This window comes from Doryrhamphus excisus, linkage group LG19 (assembly GCF_037039965.1).
Source record: "Doryrhamphus excisus strain RoL-2023G ecotype Guam linkage group LG19, RoL_Dexc_Guam_v1.1, whole genome shotgun sequence".
NCBI lineage: Eukaryota > Metazoa > Chordata > Actinopteri > Syngnathiformes > Syngnathidae > Doryrhamphus > Doryrhamphus excisus.
In genome coordinates, this window is record NC_136375.1 from 6,924,290 (window position 1) to 6,950,355 (window position 26,066).

The following is a 26,066-nucleotide window of genomic DNA, read 5'->3' on the forward strand; positions in this document are numbered from 1 at the left end:
GACAGCTATGATGGAAGCATTCAGGCTAACATATCTGACTGCAAAATGTTTACAATTTGACTTTGCTTTTATTGTACACCAAATCATTGTTTATTTTGCCATTAAATGTAAATTCTATAGAAAATATTCGGACTAATTTGTAAAAAAAAAAGATGATATGGGCGGGCTCCTCACTTTTTTCGGTTTCCGCCGGAAGCCCCTCCCTGTTAGCTTTAGCTAGTAGCTGTTTGGGGCACGAAACTGTGAAGAAACTGTCAAACGGGGAAGAAAAGTTGTTTTTTAAAAAAACGAGATGAGCGCAGACGCGGACAGCAGAGGACCGCGGTGACCGAATGTGTCACCCTCAACAGCCACCCCTCACGGTGGGTTAGTGGGCACAAATGGGCCAAAATCCTCCTTAATCTTCGAATTCCTCCACTCCTTCTTCCCGTCCCTCGTCGGCATTTACTGCTAAATCACCTCATAAACACGGACAGAAAGTCTGAAAGTTCAAGGCTGTCGGAGCTTCATTCTGCTTTTCTGCATCAGTTGACTTTGTTCGCTATTGTTTACTTTGATGTTCGTATTGTTAGACTAGCTTCACTAGAATGGGCTATGCTAGCCTCGGCTATCCCTGTGATAGCCCTTCACTATGCTAGTCCTGTGCTATCCCTGTGATAGCCCTTCACTATGCTAGTCCTGTGCTAACTCTGTGATAGCTCTTCTCTATGCTAGTCCTGTGCTAACTCTGTGATAGCTCTTCTCTATGCTAGTCCTGTGCTATCCCTGTGATAGCTCTTCTCTATGCTAGTCCAGTGCTATGTCTACATTAACTCAATGCAAGCTTTATGCTGTGTGTATATTTTTTTCTACACTTTGAATTGTTGATCTTTCCATGAATGTGAAAGTCTGAAAGGTTATGTTGCTTTTTAAACTTAGTGTGGCTGTAGATTAGGCCATTTAGGTGAGGCTGAATGGTTTTGCACAAGATTGAAGTGGTGGGAATAGTTGTTTGTCTATATGTGCCCTGTGATTGGCTGGCGACCAGTCCAGGGTGGACCCTGCCTCTCGCCCGAAGAAAGCTGGGATAGGCTCCAGCATAAGCGGGAGAAAATGAATGAAGCCAAAGTGATGAAGTGAAATGATGGAAAGTTTCAAGTTAAACCACAGACTAAGTTTGAATATCATTGTAATGTCACGTTTCGTAATGTAATTAGTTAACTATGTTTGTTTTTGTTTTCAGACAATTTAGTCTTTGTGTGTCCACAGTGGATTATGCAACCTTTCCTCTCCTGACTGTTCAACTTCCTGACACATGATGGGCTTTGGTCGGGATCTGAGAAATTCCCATGAGGGACTACTGAAGCTGCAGGACTGGGAATTAAAGGTACCCTTCTTTGTTTGTCTTCTGCCTGCATGAAGGGATTCAGCTTGACTTGGAAGTGTTGACATAGGAAATGGAAGAAAATGTCATTGAGTAGAAATCTAGGTGGTTACGACGAGTCCTGTTCCCGCACTGTGATGTACGTCAGACTCAAATGAATTGTTCAGTCAGTCACACTAAACAGAGAACACATGGATGAAACATAAACACAAGAATTAAATGGCAAAAAATCCAACCCATATCCAACAAAAATTCAGTTTCAAATTCATCATAGGAGATGGACGGTACTTAACCACAAAATGACGAAACTCTGAAAGCCATAAATCCAGGCGGGGATCAATGTTTTTGACCAATTAAGAGTTGCTCCTAGTTCTCCATCAGGTGGGTGTGGCCTGCGGTCACTGGTAGTGATGTGCAATACCGCTGACTTAGTTTGGATTCCATACGGATTTAAATTTAGGCTGCTTACAGCGATACTGATACCGAGTCAAATTTAGGCTGGTATCAGCGCTATTGATACTTGGTTCAAATTTAGACTAAATGTGATAAAGTGTATATCAAATCTTGAACGGAACCTATGATGCTCATGTTGGGCCCTTGGTATGAGTTGTGGACTCCTATAGAGCATCTACACACCATAACCAGCACAGAGCTTTCTGGATCTTCCACAATCATGCCCTATTCATCTGTGGGTCCCTTTTAATGTCTTCCACCCACGGCCCGCCCACCTTAAACAATATCATGAGGAGCTCATCCAAACCCAGCCATTCGTCAAGTCGTCTCTCTCGGTAGCGGACGTTTTTGATGATTTGGACACACTGCATATTGTCTTCTCGGGCTCTGTCTGGTCTCTAGACATGGAACATACCAAAATGAAAGGTTTGGCTCTCATCTTGAATCAGAAGTCTAGCTTTTTGTGATCTTTAGTAATCAGCAGGTTTCAGCTAAAGAGCATGTCTCAACAACAAAGCTTTACTTTGCAGATATAAATATAGCCATGCAGTATATTTAGCCACAATGTTAAATGACAATAACCATTCATTCATTTTCTACCGCTTTTCCTCACGAGGGTCGTGGGGGTGCTGGAGCCTATCCCAGCTGTCTTCGGGCGAGAGGCAGGGTACACCCTGGACTGGTCGCCAGCCAATCACAGGGCACATATAGACAAACAACCATTCACACTCACATTCATACCTATGGACAATTTGGAGTGGCCAATTAACCTAGCATGTTTTTGGAATGTGGGAGGAAACCGGAGTACCCGGAGAAAACCCACGCATGCACGGGGAGAACATGCAAACTCCACACAGAGATGGCCGAGGGTGGAATTGAACCCTGGTCTCCTGACAATAACCATTGATTTCCAAATTTAACATCATCAACTACTTACAATTGTCACATTTGGAAGTGAACTGTGTGACCACGAGTGACTGCATCTTTTCAACGCTCCCAAGACTCGCTGCCTTTTCACTTCCTGGTTCAATGGGACCCTTGCAGGCTGACTTCTTATTGTTGTTCTGGCTTAAAACTGCACCAAACATGCTCAGCCCTGCACTGACACATTCCACACTTTATTCAGGCGCAGGAAGAAGTCGTTCCCACCAACATCCTACCGTTTAGACAATATCGTCCCGCTGTCTTCCTCCTCATATTTTTGGAAGGGAGAATCCATTTGAAAGTGTGAAGATGTGCTGAGGAGTCATCAGATGTGCTCTTCCAGGTGCTGGAGGCCGTCAAACGTTTCATGACTCTGCGTGTGAAGAGCGACAAGGAGTACGCCGCCCTGCTGCTCAGCATGACTCAACAGATGGAGAAACATGAAGCAGCAGACTACGTCAGCACCGTCAGCAAGGTGATCATCATCACAGGACCTCCATTTCCGTGGGCTGCAGCGCTGACAACGTGAGCGTGCGTATCAGTCTTGGTCACAGGTGGTGCGTCAGACGGAGGTGCTGAGTCGCGTCATGAGGAGTCACGCGGATGACCTGAACTCGGGTCCTCTGCACCGCCTGGCCACACTCATCCGAGACAAGCAGCACGTGAAGAAGAGCTACCAGAGTCTTCATCAACTGCTGGAAAGCCACAACCACAAGGTCTGCTGTGAGATCGCCACACAACGCGACTGACTGACCAAGCACTGCTTGTTGTTGCTAGGTTACCAGGAGCGACCTGGACAAGCTGAAGTCCACTTATCGGCAGCTGGGCCGTGACGCCAACAACGCCAAAGAGAAATACAGAGAAGCTCTGAGTAAAGGTTTGGGACTTGGCTCTTATGTTGGATACGTCCCACCAGGAAGTAGTCTGTCAGCAGCTTCATTGACCCGTTGCAGGTCGGGAGGCCGAGCGTGCTCACGAGCGTTACGACAAAGCCACAGCCAAGTTACACAACCTGCACAACCAGTATGTGGTGGCGGTGTGCGGTGCTCAGACACAACAAGAAGAACACCGACGGCATGCGGCGCCCGCTCTGCTGGACGCCCTGCAGAGGATGCAGGAGGACATGACACTGGCTTTGTGGGTGACATGGCCACACTGACTGTCCAAGACAAGACAACAGCATCAGTATGTGTGTGTGTGTGTGTGTGTAGGAAGAACATCTTGGAGGAGTACTGTGAGATCAGCAGTCTCCTGACGGAGGAAGTTGTTAAAGTCCATCAGGAGATTTCAGCAGCCGTTGAGCAGATTGACCCGCTGGTAGAGTACCAGCACTTCATCGATGCCTACAGGTTGCCATGGTGATAGCAGGAACATCCTCCTCTCTTTCCTGTCTGTAGTGCTGACTGTATGTGTGCGTGTGTGTGTGAGAGACAGGTCTCCAGAGATCCCAGAGGCCAGTGTGGAGTTTGACACGTCTGTGTTGGATGAAACTGACAATCTGCCAGCCAATGAGATCCTCTGGAACACACTGACGGCCGACAGTCTGCAGACCATGTGAGGCCACGCCCCCTAATGTTCTTCCCACCTTTCAACATCTCAACATCCTGGACATCTCACGCATTAACATATCTTCAGGTTGTCCTCTGCGACGGAGGAGCTTGCATTGACCCAGCAGAACCTGAGGACCAAAGAGGCCCTGGTGGACGACCTGGACTCAAAGATCCAAAGGAGTCAAGAGAACACTGACAGGAAGAGCGAGTCGGTGTCCACATCTCTGACGAGTCGGCGTCCGTGTTGGTCTCCGTGTTGACCTTCTGTCTCTTGTCTTTAGCTGCGTCCTCCTACTCAGTCAGAAACTGTCTCTCCTCGAGCTCCGTCAAACTGTCCAATCACTGCGCGGCTCGGAAGCCCGCCTCTTGTCGCAGAAGGCCCTCTTGGACACCAAGATCACCACCGCCTCCCCGCCCCCAGCACCACCGCCTCTCGCTCTTCCCTACGAGGACGACACTCGCTCCATTGGCTCCACTGTAAATATTTTGTGTTTGTCTCCGAGCGTAGTGAGCTTTTCAAAATAAAGTCCATTCTTGTGGGCCGTTTTTTTTCCAGGATAAAAGTAAGGAGAAGAGTTCACGTTTTGACACACTGCGACACTCCCTGGCCGGAATGATTCGCTCGCCTAAAGCCATGTTGGGCTCGTCCTCCTCGGTGAGCTGCTTTCCCATCAGCTGCCAAGGCTGGGAATCTGGGACATCACATCTTTTGTGTCTGACAGCACTTCTTTGACGTGATCCCGTCCTCGGAGCGCCCCCTGGCGGAGCAGGAGTGGTACCATGGCGCCATTCCTCGTACTGAGGCCCAGGAGCTACTGCGACAGCAGGGTGACTTTCTGGTGAGGGAGAGCCATGGCAAACCGGGCGAGTACGTTCTATCGGTGTTCTCTGACGAGCAGCGGCGACATTTTATCATCCAGTTTGCTGATGTAGGTGGAATAAGCCACACCCACTCTGGACAGCGTTTGCTGGGTGGCTTGACTGGTCTCTCTTTCTCTCTCGCTGGTAGAGTCAGTATCGCTTTGAGGGGACGGGCTTCGCCACTATCCCTCAGCTTATCGAGCACCACTTCTCCACCAAGCAGCTCATCACCAAAAAGTCTGGCGTGGTGCTCCTCAACCCCGTCGTCAAGGCAACCTCACGCACAGCCTCACAGCACAGTGCTACGCATGTTAAGATGTGCAGTATTAACATGTCGTCTGTGCAGGATAAAAAGTGGATCCTCAACCATGAAGACGTGGTGCTGGGCGAACTACTGGGCAAGGTGACCGCACTTCCTGTCCTCAGTCCTCTCTCGTCTCCGCTGTGTTCCATCATCTGCTGCTCTGTCCACCCGGCAGGGAAACTTTGGTGAGGTGTTCAAAGGGACATTGCTGCGTGACAAAACGCCCGTGGCCGTTAAAACCTGCAAAGAAGATTTACCTCCAGAACTCAAGATCCGCTTTTTGTCCGAGGCAAGGTGAGAGCCGCCACATCACTCTCGGTTTGCTCCTGGAAAAAAAGCCTGATGAGCATGTGGTGTGTGTGCTGTGTTCAGGATCCTCAAACAGTACGACCATTCCAATATCGTCAAGCTGATCGGCGTGTGCACTCAGAGGCAGCCCATCTATATCGTCATGGAGCTGGTTCCTGGTAGGTGGTGCTCGCTCTGCCTTTGGGCGTCTTTCTGAGCCTTCGCTGTGTCCGGCAGGTGGAGACTTCCTGTCATTCCTGAGGAAGAAGAAAGACGAGCTGAAGACCAAGCAGCTTGTACGTTTCTCTGTGGACGCTGCCGCGGGCATGGCGTACCTGGAGAGTAAGAATTGCATCCACAGGTAAATTGTGGAATGTGCTGCGTCATGACATCATGCTCCAAAAATAGCAGGTGAGACCCTCACCTGTCTGCGTGTGTCAGGGACCTGGCGGCCAGGAACTGTCTGGTCGGCGAGGGGAGCGTGCTGAAGATCAGCGATTTTGGGATGAGTCGTCAGGAAGATGACGGTGTTTATTCCTCATCCGGACTCAAACAGATTCCCATTAAATGGACTGCACCGGAAGCGCTCAATTACGGTAACGTCTTACCTTTGGGCCCTATTTCACCTTGGTGACGTGAGCGTGACACCCGTGTGCGCTTGTGCAGGTCGTTACAGTTCAGAGAGTGACGTATGGAGTTACGGCATCCTCCTGTGGGAAACCTTCAGTTTGGGGGTGTGTCCTTATCCGGGGATGACCAACCAGCAGGCCCGAGAGCAAGTGGAGAAGGGTGAGCATGCCGAAGCCACACACCTTCAAGGTTTGCCGCTGCGCCCACATGAACTGCTTTGGTTGCTAGGTTACCGGATGGCGTGTCCTCAGCGTTGTCCTGACGACGTGTACAAAGTCATGCAGCGTTGTTGGAAGTACAACCCGGAAGAACGACCCAAGTTCTCGGAACTGCAGCGAGACTTTGCCGCCATCAAGAAGAAGTGAGGTCGTCCTGGACAGGAAATGCAGCCTTGTTTTGATGCGTTTGTGACTGAGGTCGTGGTTAAAAAGACCGTGTGAACGTGCCATACATATAGAACTTGATGCCACACGTATGTCAGCATCTGGCAACCACATCTGGCAGTGTCAGCGAACAGGAAGTGTGTCAGTCAAACAGCGGCTCAGTATGCCAAGGTGTGCATGCAGCATGACTTGGATGGGGAGATATCCCCAAAAAAAACAGCAATTTAGAGCCACCGAACATGCAATAGGACGGGACCTCATCCTGTCAATCAATCGACAGAAATTGGATATCACAAGGAACGTATATCATATCAGGACTTTTTAAAATGGTATTTATATTGTTTTTAGTGATTCCTGAGTCCAGCAGACCACAACCAAAATGAGCAGCGGAAAAATCAACATATTATTTATTTGTTGGGAAAAAAATGTTCAAGGGTGACATTTTGCTGACAGATGGTCAGCACACACTCCATGTTCTCTTGATCTTCTGAGTGATGGAGGATGGAGCTTGTCAGCCGACCTCATGGTCTGACAATGCTTTTTTTCATGTTAGTGCCACGTGACTAAGCCTTTTACAAGATCTTACTGATACATGTATCATAAGAATAAAATGTCAACTCCCGGCAGCCTCAGTCACCCCACTGATGTGCCTTTGAGCACCACATTGCAGCCATAAATAACTTTAGTAATCCCCTTGGAGCTATTGTGATAGTAGCACTGTAGATTTTCATATTTACACATTATTAAAACTGTAAACTTCCAAAGAGTGTGGGCAGGGTGGCCGGTTTGGGGTGTGGCTTGTAGCCAATACGTTCGTTGATAAGCTCCACCCTCGATGCGACTGAAGATGACGAAGCCTCCGCCCCGCAGCCGTCCACACCCATGACAGAAGCCCCGCCCACTCCACCTCCTGATTCCGCCTCTTCGCGCTGACGCTTCCGGGCCTGAAAATAAATTTGCCACATATTTTCTTTCTGGCTTGTATTTCTATGTTTTCTATAGCACACAATTTATATGACAATGACGTCTAATAGCAATGTTACAACATTTGGAATCAATTCTCTGATAGAACATGACTTAAATTTTTACTCCATACCTCTTGCACTTCTCTACTCCAAATATTAAAGAAGTTTGAGCAGATTTTATGAGGGAAAATAGTACCTTTGGTCGAGACAAAGCTGTAATCCACCCACGCACCTTGGCAAGTACAACCGGACTACAAAATATGCTAGCAATGTTACAAAACCTATGCGTTGGCATGAGAACATCTGACAGTGAATGTGCATGCTGCGTATGCCAGTCGGTGCGGATATCATTGGTCGGCATCATCTCTGCTACCTCCAGTTCTGCTTCCTGTCTCTAGACCAGGGGTCAGCAACCCGCGGCTCCAGAGCCGCATGTGGCTCTTCAGCCTCTTTGTTGTGGCTCCCTTTGCATTCATTCATTCATTAATTTTCTACCGCATATCCTCACAAGGGGTGCTGGAGCCTATCCCAGCTGTCTTCGGGCGAGAGGCGGGGTACACCCTGGACTGGTCACCAGCCAATCACAGGGCAGATATAGACAAACAACCATTCACACTCACATTCATACCTATGGACAATTTGGAGTGGCCAATTAACCTAGCATGTTTTTGGAATGTGGGAGGAAACCGGAATACCCGGAGAAAACCCACGCATGCACGGGGAGAACATGCAAACTCCACACAGAGATGGCCGAGGGTGGGATTGAACTCAGGTCTCCTAGCTGTGAGGTCTGCGCACTACACACTCGCCTGCCGTGCAGCCGCTCCCTTTGCAATGCTTGAAATTTTTTAAACACCCGAGTGGGGAAAATGCATGTCTTTGTAATCCAACTTTGTGTGAGACCATGAATGCATCCAGACTGAGTTCTGACTGGTGATTGGATGAGCAGACAGGATGCTATTCAGTTCTCTCTCACACAGGTAAACATGAAGGAAAATAAGTAATACTTTCCCAGAGCTATTTGACAATTCTAAAAAATACATTTGAGATAACTTAAAAAAACTGCTGCATGGGAACTTGTTTGCGATGTAAACAAATCAAGTAAGTTTACACGTACATTTATGTAAGTTTATCGTCAATACTAGCAAGAGTACTACAACTTGTCTTCTTATCTGAACTACTTTGATACCCCCAAATTCCCTCCAATGTTGTTTTAAACATACTATGTTTTGCGGCTCCAGGCTATTTTTCTTTAGTGGGCAAGGGGGTAAAATGGCTCTTTTCATAGTAAAGGTTGCCGACCCCTGCTCTAGACCAAACAACATGGCTGCTCTCACCACAGTTTTGTATACCTGTCCTTTCATTTTTAGCTGAAACTCTTCTATCATATCCCGCCTGACACTTTTCTCCACCCGTTCACCTCCTTTTCACTATCTCCATTCTTCTGGACTGTTGACCCCAAGTACTTCACATTCTCCACCTTCTGTATCTCTTCACCCTGTAACCTCACTCTTCCACTTGGGTCCCTCTCATTCCCACACATATACTCCATCTTACTGCGGCTAATCTTCGTTCCTCTCCTTTCCAGGGCAAACCTCCACTCTTCTAGCATCTCCTCCACCTGTTCCCTACTCTCACTACAAATCCCAATGTCATCTGCAAACATCATAGTCCATGGAGATTCTGGTCTAAGATCATCTGCCAGCCTGTCCATCACCATAACAAACAAGAAGAGGCTCAGAGCTGATCCCTGATGCAGTCCCACCTCCAGCACATCTTACCCCTGTCTTCCAGTCCTCATACATGTCCTGCACCACTTGAACGTACTTCTCTGTCACTCCAGACTTCTCCAAATCTTCTCACCACCTAAGATCCTATTGAACAACCCGGCCAGGAACTCTACTGCTACCTCTACTAGGCACTTCGATACCTCCACAGGTATACCATCAGGACCAAGTGCCTTCCCACTCTTCATCCTTTTCAATGCTCTTCTCGCTTCCTGTTTACCAATCTTTGCTAGTTCCTGGTCCACAGCAGACGAAGCGCGACAAATTTGTCATTGCTAAAATACGGGTGCTGTAACATTGCTATGTTTAACATTTCAGACACAGGAAATTTCAGGCATCCACGGTCAGTGTGAGAATAATAAAAAGGTGAAGAACTGTTACCTCAAGCTCCTTCTTGATGCTCTCAAACTCGTCAGTGTCGTCCATCTTCAGCTCCAGGCGAGTCGGTTTTCTCCTCAGCATCTTGTCTTGGACAAAAAATTGAACAAATGCGTGTTTTACTTTTGCGTAACATTCAGCAACTCAAAGAGATGTTGGAATTCAACTGATAGCTTTACGGGGTGATTTAGTTGAGTTTGCTTACATCTGACATCACGTACGTTCAACCCGATAAACGTAAAGCTAAGCTAAGCGGCTAACCGTAAAATGGCGACCTTGTCTAGTTCACCATTCCACTGTTCGATGCTAGTAGAGTCGGTGAAAAGTTACCTGACAAATGTGCCCCGGTTCTACTGTGTCGAAAGGGAATTCCGTGGCTTTCACCACTGATGATTTTGGAGGTACCGCTGCTTCTACCGGAAGAGTAACCTTCCACCCGGAAAAGGATGTCTTAGGTATATCCGGGTCACGTGATAAGCAGGTCAACCACCACACGAGGTGCGCGAATTGCTCTTCTTCAAGTGTGAGTTGTAATTCTACTAAGAGTTGGTTGTAATTCATATTGGCCATTCGTTTGCTACATGTCACATCAACTCGGAGTATTTGAATCGCCTCGTTATTTAATACGCTTGGGTATTGCTAATATTAGCCGCTAACAGACCGACGGCCTTCATCCTGTTCGGGTTTTGTCCATCGGGTTTTCTGACTTTGACTCAGCTTTTCTGTGAAAAGCGGCATCGCTTTTCAGGCCAATTGAGAAGAAATCATCAAAAGAAAACTGAATGTGTGATTGAAAAGGGTTAGACGTTGTTTTGTGATTCTTTTGTATTACATTTGCAGCGACTCTTCAGGGCTTTGATTCGGAAGTCTTCCCTATTGTCCCCCGGGAGACGGCTCAGGATGTCAGACGATGACGAAGTGGCTCCGGCCCCGAAGAAAAGCCGTGTTTTCTACGGAAGCCTGGAAGAAAAAGAGCGTGAGCGTCTGAACGCAGAGACTCTGAGCGGCTTCGTGACAGGAAGTGATGCAGTGAAGGCGGGAATCGAGGCCGGAAACATAAACATCTCGTCTTGTGAGTTTGAATACAGCCTCGACACTAGGGATGGCCGATACACATTTTCGGCTTCCGATCCGGTACCAATCCCTTTGTTGTAATAATAATGACCTTTTCGTAAACATGAATTTAATGTAAATAGTTTTTCAAAGTTATTTCTCATTACACAGCTTGAATAACGGTGGAGTTTGTTTTTAACAAATCTCCTTCATCCGCTTAAAAGATACAATTGGAAAAAATAGCCTTGCTAAATACTTTTAGGGTAGTACTACTCATTTAACATTGTTCAATGACCTCGATCAATTTGTGGCGTGATTTACAATCTATCACTTTATTTGAAAACAAACTAGTCTCATCAACGCAATAGTCTTTTATTGACGGTCCCTACTATAAACAACCAGCGGTTAGAGTAGCACTTCCGGTGGAAGCTCCCCCCAACATGACACAGCCGGCACAACGAGCCAGGGAGCCTCATAGCTAACGTCCAAAGTGAAAGTGGCTTAACGCCAGACATGTCTGCCTGCTAGCGTTGCCTTCTCTTTGGGTGGCAACCAGCTTTGTGGTGCATTGCTACACCTAACAAGTTGCTGTGTAGCCCTTTCTTACAAAGGTGACACAGCAGCCGGATCGGCCCATGTTATCCGATCTTCAAAAATACGGATCGGATCCCCATCTTGAAGATGTGATTGGGACATCCCTACTTGGCACCTAAAGCAAGGTGTGATCCCTGCCCCGTGATGCTCTGCAGATGAAACCCTGGAGCTGGAGGACCATGTAAACGAGCGGCAACAGGAAGCGCTCGCAGAGTTTGAGCGGAGGCGGCGAGCGCGACAGATCACAGTTTCTACAGATGACACCGAAGTCAAGGCGGGGCTCAGAGCGCTCGGAGAGCCCATCACCTTGTTTGGAGAAGGGCCGGCTGACCGACGGGAGAGGTTAGTGACATCATCTCCTCCTGAAAGACACTCTGATGTCCACTACGACTCTGGGCCAAAAAAACTTCCCTATATATTTGCTCTTACTATCCCTTATTTTAATTGGGTTTTCTTGCTCTTGACATTGCAGTTCCAATGTCAAATACTCAAAATGTCAGGTTTAAACCCCAACACTTGTAAAAAACACTGCCTGTACAAAAGAAGACACAGAGAGATGAGTTTCTTTTTACTTGCAAGGAGAGTGATCAGGAACCGTTCAGTAACAATTCGCCACCTCACTCTGAAGCAGTTCCTGCCCTCTTGCCTTTTTATTGAAGGAAGGCCCTGGTTACAATCAGTTTTCTGAGGGAAGGGGGGTTTAATTATTCCAGTTGAAACCAGTTTCTTTGTACAACATGTTATCCATAATGTGTGGACACCTCATCCTTGACATGTGATTCTCTGGTGATACATATACACACACACATACACCTTGAGGTCATATCTACTTCTGACCCGTGCCTATGTCCCACGAGGGTGTTAAAACTATCTGCTGGGGAATGTTCTGTCATGTTCTGTTTTCCCTTAATCATGATGTACACCACAAGTGCAGGCGTCACAGCGTTAATCTTACATTGTTATGTGAGTGATATGAAGCACATGTACAGCGTTAATCTTACTTTGTTATGTGAGTGATACGAAATGTTTGTAGGTCATAAAGAAAAATAGGTCATAAGAATATAGTAAAAATAGGTCATAAGAATATAGTAAAAATAGAATAACTTTATGTACAATTATTCCAACATTTCCCTCCTGTTTATTCATTTTGCAATATATTCTCCCATCCTCCGTTGACCTCTTCTTTTTAGATTTTCAGTCCTGGCAAGTCCGAAAAATGCCATGATGTTTCATCATTTATCTCTTCAGTTTCGGTGTCTTCATTGTCGCTGTCTTCTTGGGGCTCCCCTTTTGGAGTAAGGAGCTCATATATTTCTGACACCTCTTGCTTAATTGGTTGGATAGCAGTGGTGATTAGCCTGGTGCACAAAAACTCTAATGCAGGGAATGCAACAACATCCACATAAGGTGAGAATAGCTGCAAATACAGCGATTAACATTAAAACTGACATTATCAGTTGTTTATATTTGCCAAATACGTCTCCAAAACCATCCCACATTGACGTGTCAACTCCAGAATGGTCTTTCATCTTGCTGTTAAGGGACCTTAGACCTTCTAAGGCCTTGGTGAGACTCCCGTCCGCTGCCGTGTTGTTCGGAATGAACGTACCGCACTGATCACCAAAAATGGCACATACTCCGCCCTTCTCCGCCAGGAGCATGTCAACAGCAATTCTGTTTTGGAAAGCCATGAGGGAGGTAGCTGACAGTTGTTCATGGATGGCGGAGAACCCTCTTTCAGTGTTGTTTCCTAATTTCTGCACGTTATAGTGGATGTAGTTGATTCTGTCTACATTTTTGTTAATTGTGCACCACCAGCAAATCGATGATTCAAAACCTGCTGCTATCTGGTTGACTAATTTGTATTTATCAGGGACTCCTCTTGGAACTCCAATACTGTCTATGTAGGTGGGATCATTTTTATCCCACCCTGACACTGATCTCTTTGATTCTGGGTTTGAATGTTATGTCTACCATCTCTATTGATTGACACTCAGTATCATTCAATCTTCCTAATTTGATTCCAACACCTGTTCCGTTTATGCATGAGAAGTTTCCTATAGCTACCTTTTAGAAAATACTGTTTTTGTTTTTCAGTGGAAGTAAGAGGATAGACCTTATCCCATTGTGAACAATTTTTTTTTTTTTTTTCTTATGCAATGGTTTTATTCATTACTTCGATCAAACAATCTATTCCCATAGTTGAAGGCACTACTTGTAACAGTGGTCTGGCTCCTATACATACTACACAATCTCCTTGATTTGACATTTTTGCTGCCTGTTCCACTAGCAGCAGCCAGTTATTGCTTTGTCGTGAAATGCCCGTAGTGGCATGAAACCAATCATCTGTATTTCGAATTACGGCTATTTTAACTCCAGCGTGATGTGTGTAGTTATTTGTGATTGGCAGTTCAACAGGGGTCATGGTTTGATTTTTGCAAATAATTATAGGAAAGTAGGGATCTACCCCAGAAGAGTAGGCCCATAAAAGGAAACCCCAACACGGGGTATTTAAAGTAGTGCCCAATGGTCGGTCATATGGGTTGAGTTTAGCTGAGCTAAAAGCAAATGTCATACTTAATATGGCCCCATGTTTCTTTAACATAATTTTATTATGGAAATGCCTGGCTTCTAATGTGGTACCAGGTGCCCAGTAATCACCTTCCTGGGTGGTAATCAATGTGTCCCAACTTAAATCTAACACGTGTCCAGTAACATACCACCAATAACTAGCATATGTCTCCCCTGACACCTGACGTCTGTTTGTAAATCCTTTCAATGATGATATGGGTATTTGGAGTTCGGTAGTCGAATTTGGGGCTATGGTCATACTACATCTGGAGTTGTTGTATGCCCACCTAATTATCCAAGGTGTTTTAAGGGTCCCCACCCTTCTTTTCTGCATGTTAAGATTTTTTTTATTTTTATTTTTCCATAGTGGCAGTGACATCACTATTATTGCTCCGATCAGTCCTCCTACTGCTGCTAATTAATTCTTTTTATTTTTTATTTTTTTATTTTTATGCGTCTGAGTGATCATCTTACCAGCAGGCTTGCAACCCCTCCTAATAACGCAACAGAGTTGTGGACAATCTTCACCGGTTTGAGACGACTGCAAACTAGAATTACAGCCCCCTTTGTAGCCGGACTTCCTCTGAAGGTTGTTGAGGAGCTACAAATCTACAGCAGATACCACAATGCTATTATCATGACGCAAACAGGTATAGTTAGGGTAAATACTAAGATGGAGATGGATAATTTAGTCATAGTTTATCACTGTAAATTTTTTCTGGAATACCATAGCGTGGAATTATGCCTTTGCATAGAGCTTTAGCTACTGTTAGTGCATCTGGATGTTTTGTAGGAAACAGTTCTATCCATTTTGAAAATGAGTCTATTATCACTAAACAGAATCTTTTCCCTTCACTGTTGTTGAGTTCAATGAAGTCCATGTGTATTTCTTGAAATAAGTATTGTGGTTCTTTGAAATTGGCCACGCCGAGGTCGCAAGCTGCCCTGGGCATTGTGTTTTGCACACGTTAAACACGCTCTACAAAAATTTTCTTTTTTGAATAAGAATTCAATCCCTACGTAGTAAAGTGGGTGTTAATAGCACACTATTGTGCCACAGCACATATCCCTCCTGTTGAGACATGTGTAAAACCATGGCTCAAAATAGCGTCCCACTTATGCAATTTTTTGGCAAGATTGTTTTATTATCTGTCGACATATTAACATTTTTGTCCAGGGTTGCTTTATTCCTTAGCCAGTGGTCAATTTCTTGCTTTGGACTCTGTGTTGCATGTCTGCCAGGATCTCAAAGTGTACTTGTCATTTTTTTTTCTGTGTTAAGATGGTTCAGTTCCTTTAGTGTCGCTTGTTTTACCATTTTATCAGCGAACATATTTCCTAAAGATATTGGATCCGAATTATTAGTATGTGCCGTGCATTTACATACAGCAATTTGTTTTGGCAATTGCACTGCTTCTAGTAAAGTTGTTAATAATCCTGCATGAGTTACTGGTTTTCCCGTTAATGTTATCATACCTCTGTTTTGCCAATATTGTGCAAAGATATGTACTGTTCAATAATCATATTGGCTATCAGTATAAATTGTCACCTTTTGACCTTTCATTAATTTGCATGCTTCTGTAAGCGCTATGACTGCATAGCCTGTTATTGTTTTTCCCAAATATATATATATATTTTTTTTTTCTTTGAGGAACCATCTACAAAAATCACCCCTTTTTGTTAGTGTCTAATCTAATCTAATAAGTCTGGTCTACACTTTGCAGTTTGTGTTGTTAGCTCATAACAATCACGTGGTTGGCCTTCCTCAGGGAATGGTAGAAGGGTAGCTGGGTTGAGCGTGGTGCATCGCTCAAGTGTTAAATGTGGTTTAGCTTCATTTAAGATTGCTTGTTTTCTGTCTGTTAGAATGGTTCGCCCTTGTCCTGTCAACTGATGGCCTAAATACTTCACTGATTGCTTACAAAATTGTAGTTTGTCTTTACTCACTTTATGGCCTTCTTTCGCTAAATGGTGCAATAAGGCTATTGTGTCTTCTTCACATGACTTCCTATCTTGTGACGCTAGTAGGATGTCATCTACATATAATAATTTCTGGCTTCCATTTGGGGGTTCAAACGTGGACATACTGGCCATCATTGCTTGTGAATAAATTGTCGGGCTTTCACAATATTCTTGTGGTATATATATATATATATATATATATATATATATTATTTATTTATTTATTCCTCTTTTCTGCAAACGTAAATGCGAACCTGAACTTTTCTTTCTCTATTAGAATGGAGAAGAATGCCTGATGTCTACTACGGTGAACCATGTGACATCAGTTGGTAAAGAATTTAACAATGTGTGTGGGTCAGGCACACAAGGTGCTCTTGCCACCACAGCTTGATTTACAACTTGTCCTGTATCATTCTCCATCCCACAGAGAGTGGCACTTTCCTCACTGGGAAAATAGGGATATTACATGGTGGGTTATCGCATTCTACTAAGACTTAAGTTTTTAACAAATCTTCTATTGCTGGTTTTACTCCTTCATTACTTTTTCTTCATCTTTCTGATACTCATGAAGTAAAACTTCTCTTACTATCTTATATATCTCTCGCTTTTCTTATCCTGTCTTACCAAGCCAGTCATAACCTGACCTTCCACAAGACCAAACAACTCACTTTCTTTTTCATTCTCTTCTCGTTTTGTTTACATTTCTTTTTTATGTTTTGTTGTAACTCCCTAGTACATGCTGTGGATAATTTTCCGTTGAATTTGTGCTATTTTATCCAATAATATAGGGGGTCTACTGCTAGACTATCCTCTTTTTCAACTATCTTCCAGTCTTTGCACGGGAGTTCTTCAAGGACCTTTTGTTTTTCTTTACTTTGTCCCTTCCCCATTTTGAACTAAATTTGGACCCAGTGGTTCTTAACACCTGTCGTGTTCTAACACTGGGGTTATTTTCAACAAGATGGTGATCAACAACCTTTTGTGGTAAAATTCTCTTCAACCTTTTCAGGTGGAATTTTCTTGCCTACAAGCATCCACAAAGGCTCACCATTTGCTTCTTGTTGGTTTGGTATAAAACACAGTTACCTAGTGGTAATTGTATTTTCATTCATACATTCACATTCACACTTTGCGCGCGTTATTTTCCAGCCCAGAGGACTCCGCATATCCTATGTAGAGTTTAACTAGTCTGTTTCAACTAGGGGCGTCTACTCCACCTACGGATTTTAACTGTCGGACCTGATAGAGCCTAGAATTGTCAGGGTTTGTTATTTTACTTTTTTTTCCACATTCACACTTCGCGCGTTTTTATTTTTCCAGCCCAGAGGACTCCGGCATCCTGTAGAGTTTAACTAGTCTGTTTCAACTAGGGGAGTCTACCCTCCACGGAATTTAACTGTCTGACCTGATAGAGTCTAGTATTGTCAGGGTTTGTACTTCGCGTTTTTATTTTTTCTCTTCTTCTTCTATTTTACTCTTCTTCTTCTTCTAACCTGCAGGGTTTGTCTTCTATTTTACTTTTCTTACATTCATTCCTTTTAAACAAAATTTGTACTCACAGTCTCTGCGTCTCTGGATTTCCTTCAACCTTCCGATCCCAGCCCGCAAGAGAGGGACCAGTCCCGGAAAGGGTCTTGATGCTGTGGCCACAGTCTTGCCTGGATCTCGCTTGCCCGCTGGGATCGTCAGGTGTCTTGGAATCCGGCTCGGAGGACCAATAAAATGTCAGGTTTAAACCCCAACACTTGTAAAAAACACTGCCTGTACAAAAGAAGACACAGAGAGATGAGTTTCTTTTTACTTGCAAGGAGAGTGATCAGGAACCGTTCAGTAACAATTCGCCACCTCACTCTGAAGCAGTTCCTGCCCTCTTGCCTTTTTATTGAAGGAAGGCCCTGGTTACAATCAGTTTTCTGAGGGAAGGGGGGTTTAATTATTCCAGTTGAAACCAGTTTCTTTGTACAACATGTTATCCATAATGTGTGGACACCTCATCCTTGACATGTGATTCTCTGGTGATACATATACACACACACATACACCTTGAGGTCATATCTACTTCTGACCCGTGCCTATGTCCCACGAGGGTGTTAAAACTATCTGCTGGGGAATGTTCTGTCATGTTCTGTTTTCCCTTAATCATGATGTACACCACAAGTGCAGGCGTCACAGCGTTAATCTTACATTGTTATGTGAGTGATATGAAGCACATGTACAGCGTTAATCTTACTTTGTTATGTGAGTGATACGAAATGTTTGTAGGTCATAAAGAAAAATAGGTCATAAGAATATAGTAAAAATAGGTCATAAGAATATAGTAAAAATAGAATAACTTTATGTACAATTATTCCAACACAAAGTGATTGCTTTCAGGGGGTAGGGTGTACTGCAGGGGTCTCAAACTCAATTTACTTGGGGGGCCACTGGAGCTCTGGTCTGGGTGAGACTGGGCCGCATCAGGTTCCCTCCCCCAAAAAAAACGCATTTATTAAAAACGAAAAATTAAAACAAACTTTTCCTTGGTTCTAATTTTCTACAAGAAAAGCTCTGATAAAACATTCCACTGATCTCAAATATCTTCCTTTTTATTTTTCTACACAAAATAAGATGAAAAATAAATAAACAAATCAAGAATAAAGAAAATAATTCAATCAGTAATAAATAAATAATAATAATAATAAAACGGCAGGTAATAAAAACTTAAGAAACCACATAGTTGGTGGGAGCAAATGGTCGATAAATTATTTTTTTCAGATTTAAAATTAACAAAGCATTATTAGAGCCCTGTAGACATGACAAAACACGACTATAGTCACATTCATTCATTCATTTTCTACCGCTTTTTCCTCACGAGGGTCGCGGGGGGTGCTGGAGCCTATCCCAGCTGTCTTCAGGCGAGAGGCGGGGTACACCCTGGACTGGTCGCCAGCCAATCACAGGGCACATATAGACAAACAACCATTCACACTCACATTCATACCTACGGACAATTTGGAGTGGCCAATTAACCTAGCATGTTTTTGGAATGTGGGAGGAAACCGGAGTACCCGCAGAAAACCCACGCATGCACGGGGAGAACATGCAAACTCCACACAGAGATGGCCGAGGGTGGGAATTGAACCCTGGTCTCCTAGCTGTGAGGTCTGTGCGCTAACCACTAGACCGCCGTGCCGCCTATAGTCACATTTATACTTTTTTTTTATTTACAACATATTGCGAAACTGCAGGGTCTTGAGACACATGCTAACTCGCCAACTAGAGAGCTAGCAACCTAAACGGTAGCCTTCAAGTTATTTTCTTTAAACTTAAATATCCAAAAACTTACCACTTCCACACGGATAGGGAGGATAACTATTAACAGTTATTTAACCTTTAACATGAACATTAATCAAACGTAATAATTTTTTCTGGGTACATGATACCATACAGCATCCATATCAACATTAAACTTTCATATCAAGGCGGGGGTCTCAAACTAGTGTCCCGCGGGTCACATTTGGCCCGCAGGCGGCGTGTTTGAGACCCCTGGTGTACTGGGAAAATTATGCCACATATTGGTACAGTGATTTAAGAACTGCTCTCCAAATAGTGTTGACAGTGATATCAGCAATAATTTGTAGGACAATTATCATCCAGCAAAACGACTTATGGTGACGACAAACTATGTCGGCCACTTTTCAGGCTGCGTGGCGTTTTGTCTGTGGTCGGTCCAGATGCTCTGAAGAAGTCCAGGAGAGATGAAGACCGAGCCAAGCGATCGCAGGAAGAGGTTTGATTACCACACGCAAGAGAGGAGTGTGTTGTGCTTTCAGAAAGTGACGTGTTTTTTCCCCTGACCAATCACAGTGTCAGCAGACGTGGTACCATGAAGGCCCCGTCACCCTCAAAGATGCACGTCTTTGGTTGGCCCGTTATTCTCTGCCCAGGTAATTGGCCAGCAACGTAAAGCAACACTTGAGTTTGGATTGTTGAGAAATGTGGTGGCCACCTTAGACTTCCTTCTGTGAAAGTCTGATGAGTTTCTGCTTATTTGCCCTTCCTTCAAGCTAGCTTGTGTTTTCTGACGGCGCCATGATTTTAGTCAGACAGGAAGTGTTTGTGTGCTCTCTGTCAGGGCGATGAGGCGTTTGGAGGCGGGCCGGGCCCTGAAGGATATGTGCGAGGCAGCCAGAACCATCCGACAACAGGAGTTGCACAAGAGTCTGAGAGTGAGACTTCAAATGTTAGCTTTGTAGCATGAATGCATGAAGCCAGGCATCCTTGTCATCATCATTCCAATCAACTCTTTCAGGCTTATTGTCAAAATATCTGACAGATCTTCTTCGTCTTCAGAATTTGAACAACTTCTGCAGTCAAATCGGTGATGATCGGCCAATCAGCTTCTGCCACTTCAGCCCAGACTCCAAAATGCTGGCCACCGCCTCCTGGTGATGCACATATGTACTCCCACACACACATATTGACCTTGTGCTGTACTAACATCAGCTGTTGCCTATAGGAGCGGTTTGTGTAAGCTGTGGTCTGTCCCTGACTGCACCCTGATTCGCACACTGAGAGGTGGGCGGAGCCTCACATGTTTGTCATGATGCCTTCATCGCATAAAAAAAGACTCCACCCATTTCTGTCTCTGATTGCCTGAAGGTCACAACACCAACGTGGGAGCCGTGGTCTTCCGTCCGCAGGCCGGCGTGTCTCTTGACCAGTCAGATGTCAGTTTGGCCTCGTGTGCTGCAGATGGATCAGTGAAGCTTTGGAACCTGGAAAGGTTAAAACCACAGCTCATTTGACAGAAAATCTAACCCAAGTTCCACTGTAATAATATATCACACACTAACTATGCTAACCCAAGTTCCACTTTAATAATATGAATAATATATGACACACTGTAACTATGCTAACCAAAGTTCCACTGTAATATATCACACACTAACTATGCTAACCCAAGTTCCACTTTAATAATATGAATAATATATGACACACTGTAACTATGCTAACCAAAGTTCCACTAATATATCACACACTAACTATGCTAACCCAAGTTCCACTTTAATAATATGAATAATATATGACACACTGTAACTATGCTAACCCAAGTTCCAATTTAATAATGTGAATAATATATGACACACTGTAACTATGCTAACCCAAGTTCCACTTTAATAATGTGAATAATACTATATGACACACTGTAACTATGCTAACCCAAGTTCCACTTTAACAATGTGAATAATATATGACACACTGTAACTATGCTAACCCAAGTTCCACTTTAATAATGTGAATAATATATGACACACTGTAACTATGCTAACCCAAGTTCCAATGTAATAATATATCACACACTAACTATGCTAACCCAAGTTCCACTTTAATAATATGAATAATATATGACACACTGTAACTATGCTAACTCAAAGTACACTGTAATAATATGAATAATATATGACACACTGTAACTATGCTAACCCAAGTTCCACTGTAATAATATGACAGTGCTGCTGTATAAACTGTGTCTCTATAATGCAACTGTTATTTATCATCAATAAAAACATTAAAAAAATAGATTATTGTATTAAATTGTCAGGATGACTGCTAATTACTGTAGTGGTGTTTTAGCTATGATCATTTCCAATAACACATTGTATCTGTGGTTGCCATAGTGATGAGCCAGTGGCAGACATCGAGGGACACAGTGAGCGAGTGTCTCGGGTGTGCTGGCATCCATCTGGGAGGTTCCTGGGAACCACATGGTACTACTACTAATAATAATAATCATGATACAAGTCAATGATGTTAGTCTTAACGTGCTGCTGTGCTTGTAGCTACGACCATTCCTGGCGTCTTTGGGATCTGGAGGTTCAGGAGGAGATTCTTCATCAAGAAGGTCACAGTAAAGGAGTCCATGACATCCATTTTCATCCTGATGGATCACTGGCGGCTACTGGGTAACTATTACTACTACTATTGCCATACACGCTTTAGTCATGTACGTCATTACTGCCACGCACGCTCTAGTAATGCACGTCATTATTGCCACGCGCGCTCTAGTAATGTACGTCACTACTGCCACGCACGCTCTAGTAATGCACGTCATTATTGCCACGCGCGCTCTAGTAATGTACGTCACTACTGCCACACACGCTCTAGTAATGTACGTCACTACTGCCACACACGCTCTAGTAATGTACGTCACTACTGCCACGCACGCTCTAGTAATGCACGTCACTACTGCCACACACGCTCTAGTAATGTACGTCACTACTGCCACACACGCTCTAGTAATGTACGTCACTACTGCCACACACGCTCTAGTAATGTACGTCATTATTGCCACGCGCGCTCTAGTAATGTACGTCATTACTGCCCCGCACGCTGTAATAATGGTAGGTGGAGTGTACAGTGCATTCGGAAAGTATTCACAGCGCTTCACTTTTTCTACATTTTGTCATGTTACAGCCTCATTCCAAACTGTATTAAATTAATCTCTTACCTCAAAATTCTACACAAAATACTCCATTATGACAATGTGAAAAAAGTTTTTTTTTTTTACATGTTTTGAATTTATTAAAAATAGAAAACAAAAAAATCACATTTACATAAGTATTCACAGCCTTTGCTTAATACTTTGTTGAGCCACCTTTGGCAGCAATTACAGCCTCAAGTCTTTTTGAATATGATCCCACAAGTTTAGCACACCTATCTTTAGGCAGTTTTGCCCATTCTTCTTTGCAATAAGTCTCAAGCTCCATCAGGTTGGATGGGAGACGTCTGTGCACAGCCATTTTCAGATCTCTCCAGAGATGTTCGATCGGATTCAAGTCTGGACTCTGGCTGGGCCACTCCAGGACATTCACGGAGTGGTTCTGAAGCCAATCTTTTGAGATCATGGCTGTGTGCTAATGTCTACTGTCTATATGGTCAAGGTACATGACCAGTCTACTGAGGTCAAGAGCGCTCTGGAGCAAGTTTTCATCCAGGATATCTCTATATATTGCTGCATTCATTTTCCTTCTATCCTGACTAGTCTGCCAGTTCCTGCTGCTGAAAAACATCCCCACAGCATGATGCTGCCACCACCATGCTTCACTGTAGGGATGGTATTGGCCTGGTGATGAGCAGTGCCTGGTTTCCTCCAAACATGGCGCCTGGCATTCACACCAAAGAGTTCAATCTTTGTCTCATCAGACCAGAGAATTTTGTTTCTCATGGTCTGAGAGTCATTCAGGTGCTTTTTGGCAAATTCCAGACGGGCTGCCATGTTCCTTTTACTAAGGAGTGGCTTTCGTCTGGCCACTCTACCATACAGGCCTGAATGGTGGATTGCTGCAGAGATGGTTGTCCTTCTGGAAGGCTCTCCACAGAGGAACGCTGGAGCTCTGACAGAGTGACCATCGGGGCCTTGGTCACCTCCCTGACTAAGGCCCTTCTTCCCCGATCGCTCAGTTTAGAAGGCCGGCCAGCTCTAGGAAGAGTCCTGGTGGTTCCAAAGGTCTTCCATTTACGAATAATGGAGGCCACTGTGCTCATTGGGACCTTCAAAGCAGCAGAAATTTTTCTGTATCCTTCCCCAGATTTGTGCCTCAAGACAATCCTGTCTCGCAGGTCTACAGACAGTTCTTTTGACTTCATGCTTGGTGTTTGTGCTCTGACATGCACAGTCAACTGTGGGACCTTATATAGACAGTTATTATATTTCCAAATCATGTCCAATCAACTGAATTTACTGCAGGTGGACTCCAATTAAGCTGTAGAAAGATCTCAAGGATGATCAGTGGAAAAAAGATGCACCTGAGCTCAATTTTGAGCTTCATGGCAAAGGCTGTGAATACTTATGTAAATGTGATTTTTTTTGTTTTCTATTTTTAATAAATTCAAAACATGTCAAAAAAAACTTTTTTCACATTGTCATAATGGAGTATTTTGTGTAGAATTTTGAGGTAAGCGATTAATTTAATACAGTTTGGAATGAGGCTGTAACATGACAAAATGTAGAAAAAGTGAAGCGCTGTGAATACTTTCCGGATGCACTGTATACATCAGGAGTCCAGGTAGGAGAATGAGACTTGGCAGTCCAGCTGTCATTGCAGCAGATGATGAACGCCTCCTACTGCTGCCTTCCTCCATTTTGGTTGTGTGGGGCTGCCTTTCTTAGTGTCTGAATTGTTGGGAAAAGATATGGCACTAATGTCGTTCTTCTCATCCATGAATAATCATGTTAAATGGGAAGCGTTAGTTATTTCATTGAAATTCAGAGGAAATGATTATGTAGCATGCATGTGGAAAGACTTTCACTATTTGGCTGCCATGTTTGTGACATGTTTAGATGTGCTCCAGTCACACAGCGATGTAGATCATAATAAGAATTCTCATTCTTTTTGTCATCTATGTGAACAACCCGCCTGACCCTCAGCGGCCTGGATGCCTTTGGAAGAGTTTGGGATCTTCGCACAGGACGCTGTGTCGTTTTCCTTGAAGGACACCTGAAAGAAATCTACAGCGTGCACTTCTCACCTAATGGGTCAGCCAATCACAGCCTTACTTGGTGTTATTAAACATATGACGTAATGCTTTTCTTTGTCCTTCTCAGTTACCATCTGGCAACAGGAAGTGGAGACAACACCTGTAAGGTTTGGGATCTGAGGAACAGGAAATGTCTTTACACAGTCCCTGCCCACCAGAACCTGTTGTCAGGTGTCAGATTTCAGCGTAAGAGGAATTCAGCAATGGACCCACCTTAGCCGTCTGTGATCAGCCCTGCTAGTAGCATTGATGCTTGTGTCGCATTTGTGTACGCCCCCACAGCCACAGATGGCCACTTCCTCCTGACATGCGCATACGACAACATGGCCAAGGTCTGGAGTCATCCTGGCTGGATGCCCTTGAAGACACTGGCAGGGCATGAGGGAAAGGTAACTCTTTGCTTTGGGGCTCATGTCTTTGGGGTGTTATCAAACATTCAAGGATGTGATTGCTTCATTTATAACGAGATCATCCAAAAAGATCCAGGCACTTTAAATCCACAAGTAACTTTTAGCCAAACATTTAACCAGTTGGATACTAGACAGGTTGGGGAGGGGGGGTGAAATATCAATGAATTATGGATGTAAACACACAGTTGATGGCAAATGTTTTGTATTTGCTGAGTATTAACGGTGAATGAATGAATTCAATCAAGATTGATGGATTCTATCTGATGTACATGACTTCATAATTCCACACCTGGATCTGTGACGCTAACAAATAATAACAATGATAATTGATCATTGTGCTGTTCATTCCCCACCGAGACTTTTATCACTTCAACTTAAAAAATAAAAAAGTAAAGAAGCGTGTGCAGGCAGGATGGAACGGGTGGAGAAAAGTGTCAGGCGTGATGTGATAGAAGAGTTTTAGCTAAAAGGAAAGGAAAGGTATACAAAACTGGTGAAAGCAGCCATATTGTTTGGTCTAGAGACCGGAAGCAGAACTGGAGGTAGCAGAGATGAGGATGCTGAGGTTCTCATTGGGAGTGACCAGGATGGATAGGATCAGGAAGGAGTACATCAGAGGGACATTATATGTTAGAGGCCTTGGAGATAAAGTCCTTTACCAGACTGAGATGGTTGGGACATGTCCAGAGGAGAAATCAACAAATCATTACACCCCTAGTTTTCTCCCATCCATGGAAAATTATTCAGCATGTTCGTCTCATCTGTGTTTCAGGTGATGGGTGTGGACGTGTCACCTGATGGGAAACTGATTGCCACGTGCTCCTATGACAGAACTTTTAAACTTTGGATGTCTGACTGATTTAATTTTTTTTTTTTAATAAAATGTGGATTTGACCAGGTGCTTTGCAACCAATAGTATTTTTTTGTCTTTCCACCAACTCTTTGCTCACAAAACAAACAAAACATACATAAGTCGCTCCGGAGTATAAGTCGCACAAGGCCAAAAATGCATAATTGGGTAGAAAAAAACATACATAAGTTGCTTCGGAGTATAAGTCGCACAAGGCCAA

General features: G+C 44.1%; 3 protein-coding genes across 7 annotated transcripts; 2 read left to right on the forward strand and 1 right to left on the reverse strand.

Annotated features, from left to right (window-relative positions):
- The first annotated feature begins 175 nt into the window (after window positions 1-175).
- Window positions 176-7,727, forward strand: fer (fer (fps/fes related) tyrosine kinase). Of its 3 annotated transcripts, none has more exons than XM_058056091.2 (20): window positions 176-362; window positions 1,223-1,366; window positions 3,084-3,215; window positions 3,283-3,456; window positions 3,518-3,617; window positions 3,694-3,877; window positions 3,952-4,098; window positions 4,175-4,294; window positions 4,376-4,498; window positions 4,572-4,767; window positions 4,847-4,945; window positions 5,013-5,219; window positions 5,300-5,422; window positions 5,498-5,554; window positions 5,631-5,749; window positions 5,828-5,922; window positions 5,981-6,104; window positions 6,185-6,339; window positions 6,410-6,532; window positions 6,602-7,727. In XM_058056091.2, exons 2-20 carry the CDS (start codon window positions 1,295-1,297, stop codon window positions 6,736-6,738), a joined length of 2,487 nt encoding a protein of 828 aa, XP_057912074.2. In that variant the 5' UTR covers window positions 176-362; window positions 1,223-1,294; the 3' UTR covers window positions 6,739-7,727. The 3 variants fall into 3 exon arrangements, with proteins under 3 accessions (XP_057912074.2, XP_057912075.2, XP_078655432.1); XM_058056092.2 differs by having other exon boundaries at window positions 3,952-4,089; XM_078799306.1 differs by having other exon boundaries at window positions 1,249-1,366.
- On the reverse strand, window positions 7,137-10,876 carry cdc26 (cell division cycle 26 homolog). Of its 2 annotated transcripts, none has more exons than XM_078799307.1 (3): window positions 10,719-10,876; window positions 9,890-9,975; window positions 7,137-7,700 (listed from the first exon to the last, which is right to left on the reverse strand). In XM_078799307.1, exons 2-3 carry the CDS (start codon window positions 9,968-9,970, stop codon window positions 7,500-7,502), a joined length of 282 nt encoding a protein of 93 aa, XP_078655433.1. In that variant the 5' UTR covers window positions 9,971-9,975; window positions 10,719-10,876; the 3' UTR covers window positions 7,137-7,499. The 2 variants fall into 2 exon arrangements, with proteins under 2 accessions (XP_078655433.1, XP_057912081.1); XM_058056098.2 differs by lacking the exon at window positions 10,719-10,876 and adding an exon at window positions 10,217-10,381.
- Window positions 10,190-25,895, forward strand: prpf4 (pre-mRNA splicing tri-snRNP complex factor PRPF4). 2 transcript variants are annotated; one of them, XM_058056095.2, is made up of 15 exons: window positions 10,190-10,409; window positions 10,727-10,958; window positions 11,689-11,875; window positions 19,748-19,835; window positions 19,913-19,992; window positions 20,181-20,274; window positions 20,399-20,493; window positions 20,565-20,623; window positions 20,708-20,831; window positions 21,727-21,816; window positions 21,889-22,011; window positions 24,477-24,584; window positions 24,654-24,772; window positions 24,869-24,975; window positions 25,769-25,895. In XM_058056095.2, exons 1-15 carry the CDS (start codon window positions 10,224-10,226, stop codon window positions 25,853-25,855), a joined length of 1,779 nt encoding a protein of 592 aa, XP_057912078.2. In that variant the 5' UTR covers window positions 10,190-10,223; the 3' UTR covers window positions 25,856-25,895. The 2 variants fall into 2 exon arrangements, with proteins under 2 accessions (XP_057912078.2, XP_057912079.2); XM_058056096.2 differs by having other exon boundaries at window positions 10,253-10,384.
- Window positions 25,896-26,066: the final 171 nt, after the last annotated feature.

What these genes read in the sequence shown, in the direction of transcription:
- fer (XM_058056091.2), top strand. Translation starts at nt 1,295, where the DNA reads ATGATGGGCTTTGGTCGGGATCTGAGAAATTCCCATGAGGGACTACTG. An exon ending in TGCAGGACTGGGAATTAAAG is followed by an intron (nt 1,367 to 3,083) that starts GTACCCTTCTTT and finishes GTGCTCTTCCAG; the next exon opens with GTGCTGGAGGCCGTCAAACG. An exon ending in GAGGACATGACACTGGCTTT is followed by an intron (nt 3,878 to 3,951) that starts GTGGGTGACATG and finishes GTGTGTGTGTAG; the next exon opens with GAAGAACATCTTGGAGGAGT.
- cdc26 (XM_078799307.1), bottom strand. Translation starts at nt 9,970, where the DNA reads ATGCTGAGGAGAAAACCGACTCGCCTGGAGCTGAAGATGGACGACACT. An exon ending in GCATCAAGAAGGAGCTTGAG is followed by an intron (nt 7,701 to 9,889) that starts GTAACAGTTCTT and finishes ATTTATTTTCAG; the next exon opens with GCCCGGAAGCGTCAGCGCGA.
- prpf4 (XM_058056095.2), top strand. Translation starts at nt 10,224, where the DNA reads ATGTGCCCCGGTTCTACTGTGTCGAAAGGGAATTCCGTGGCTTTCACC. An exon ending in GCCCGTTATTCTCTGCCCAG is followed by an intron (nt 19,993 to 20,180) that starts GTAATTGGCCAG and finishes GCTCTCTGTCAG; the next exon opens with GGCGATGAGGCGTTTGGAGG. An exon ending in GTGCACTTCTCACCTAATGG is followed by an intron (nt 24,585 to 24,653) that starts GTCAGCCAATCA and finishes TGTCCTTCTCAG; the next exon opens with TTACCATCTGGCAACAGGAA.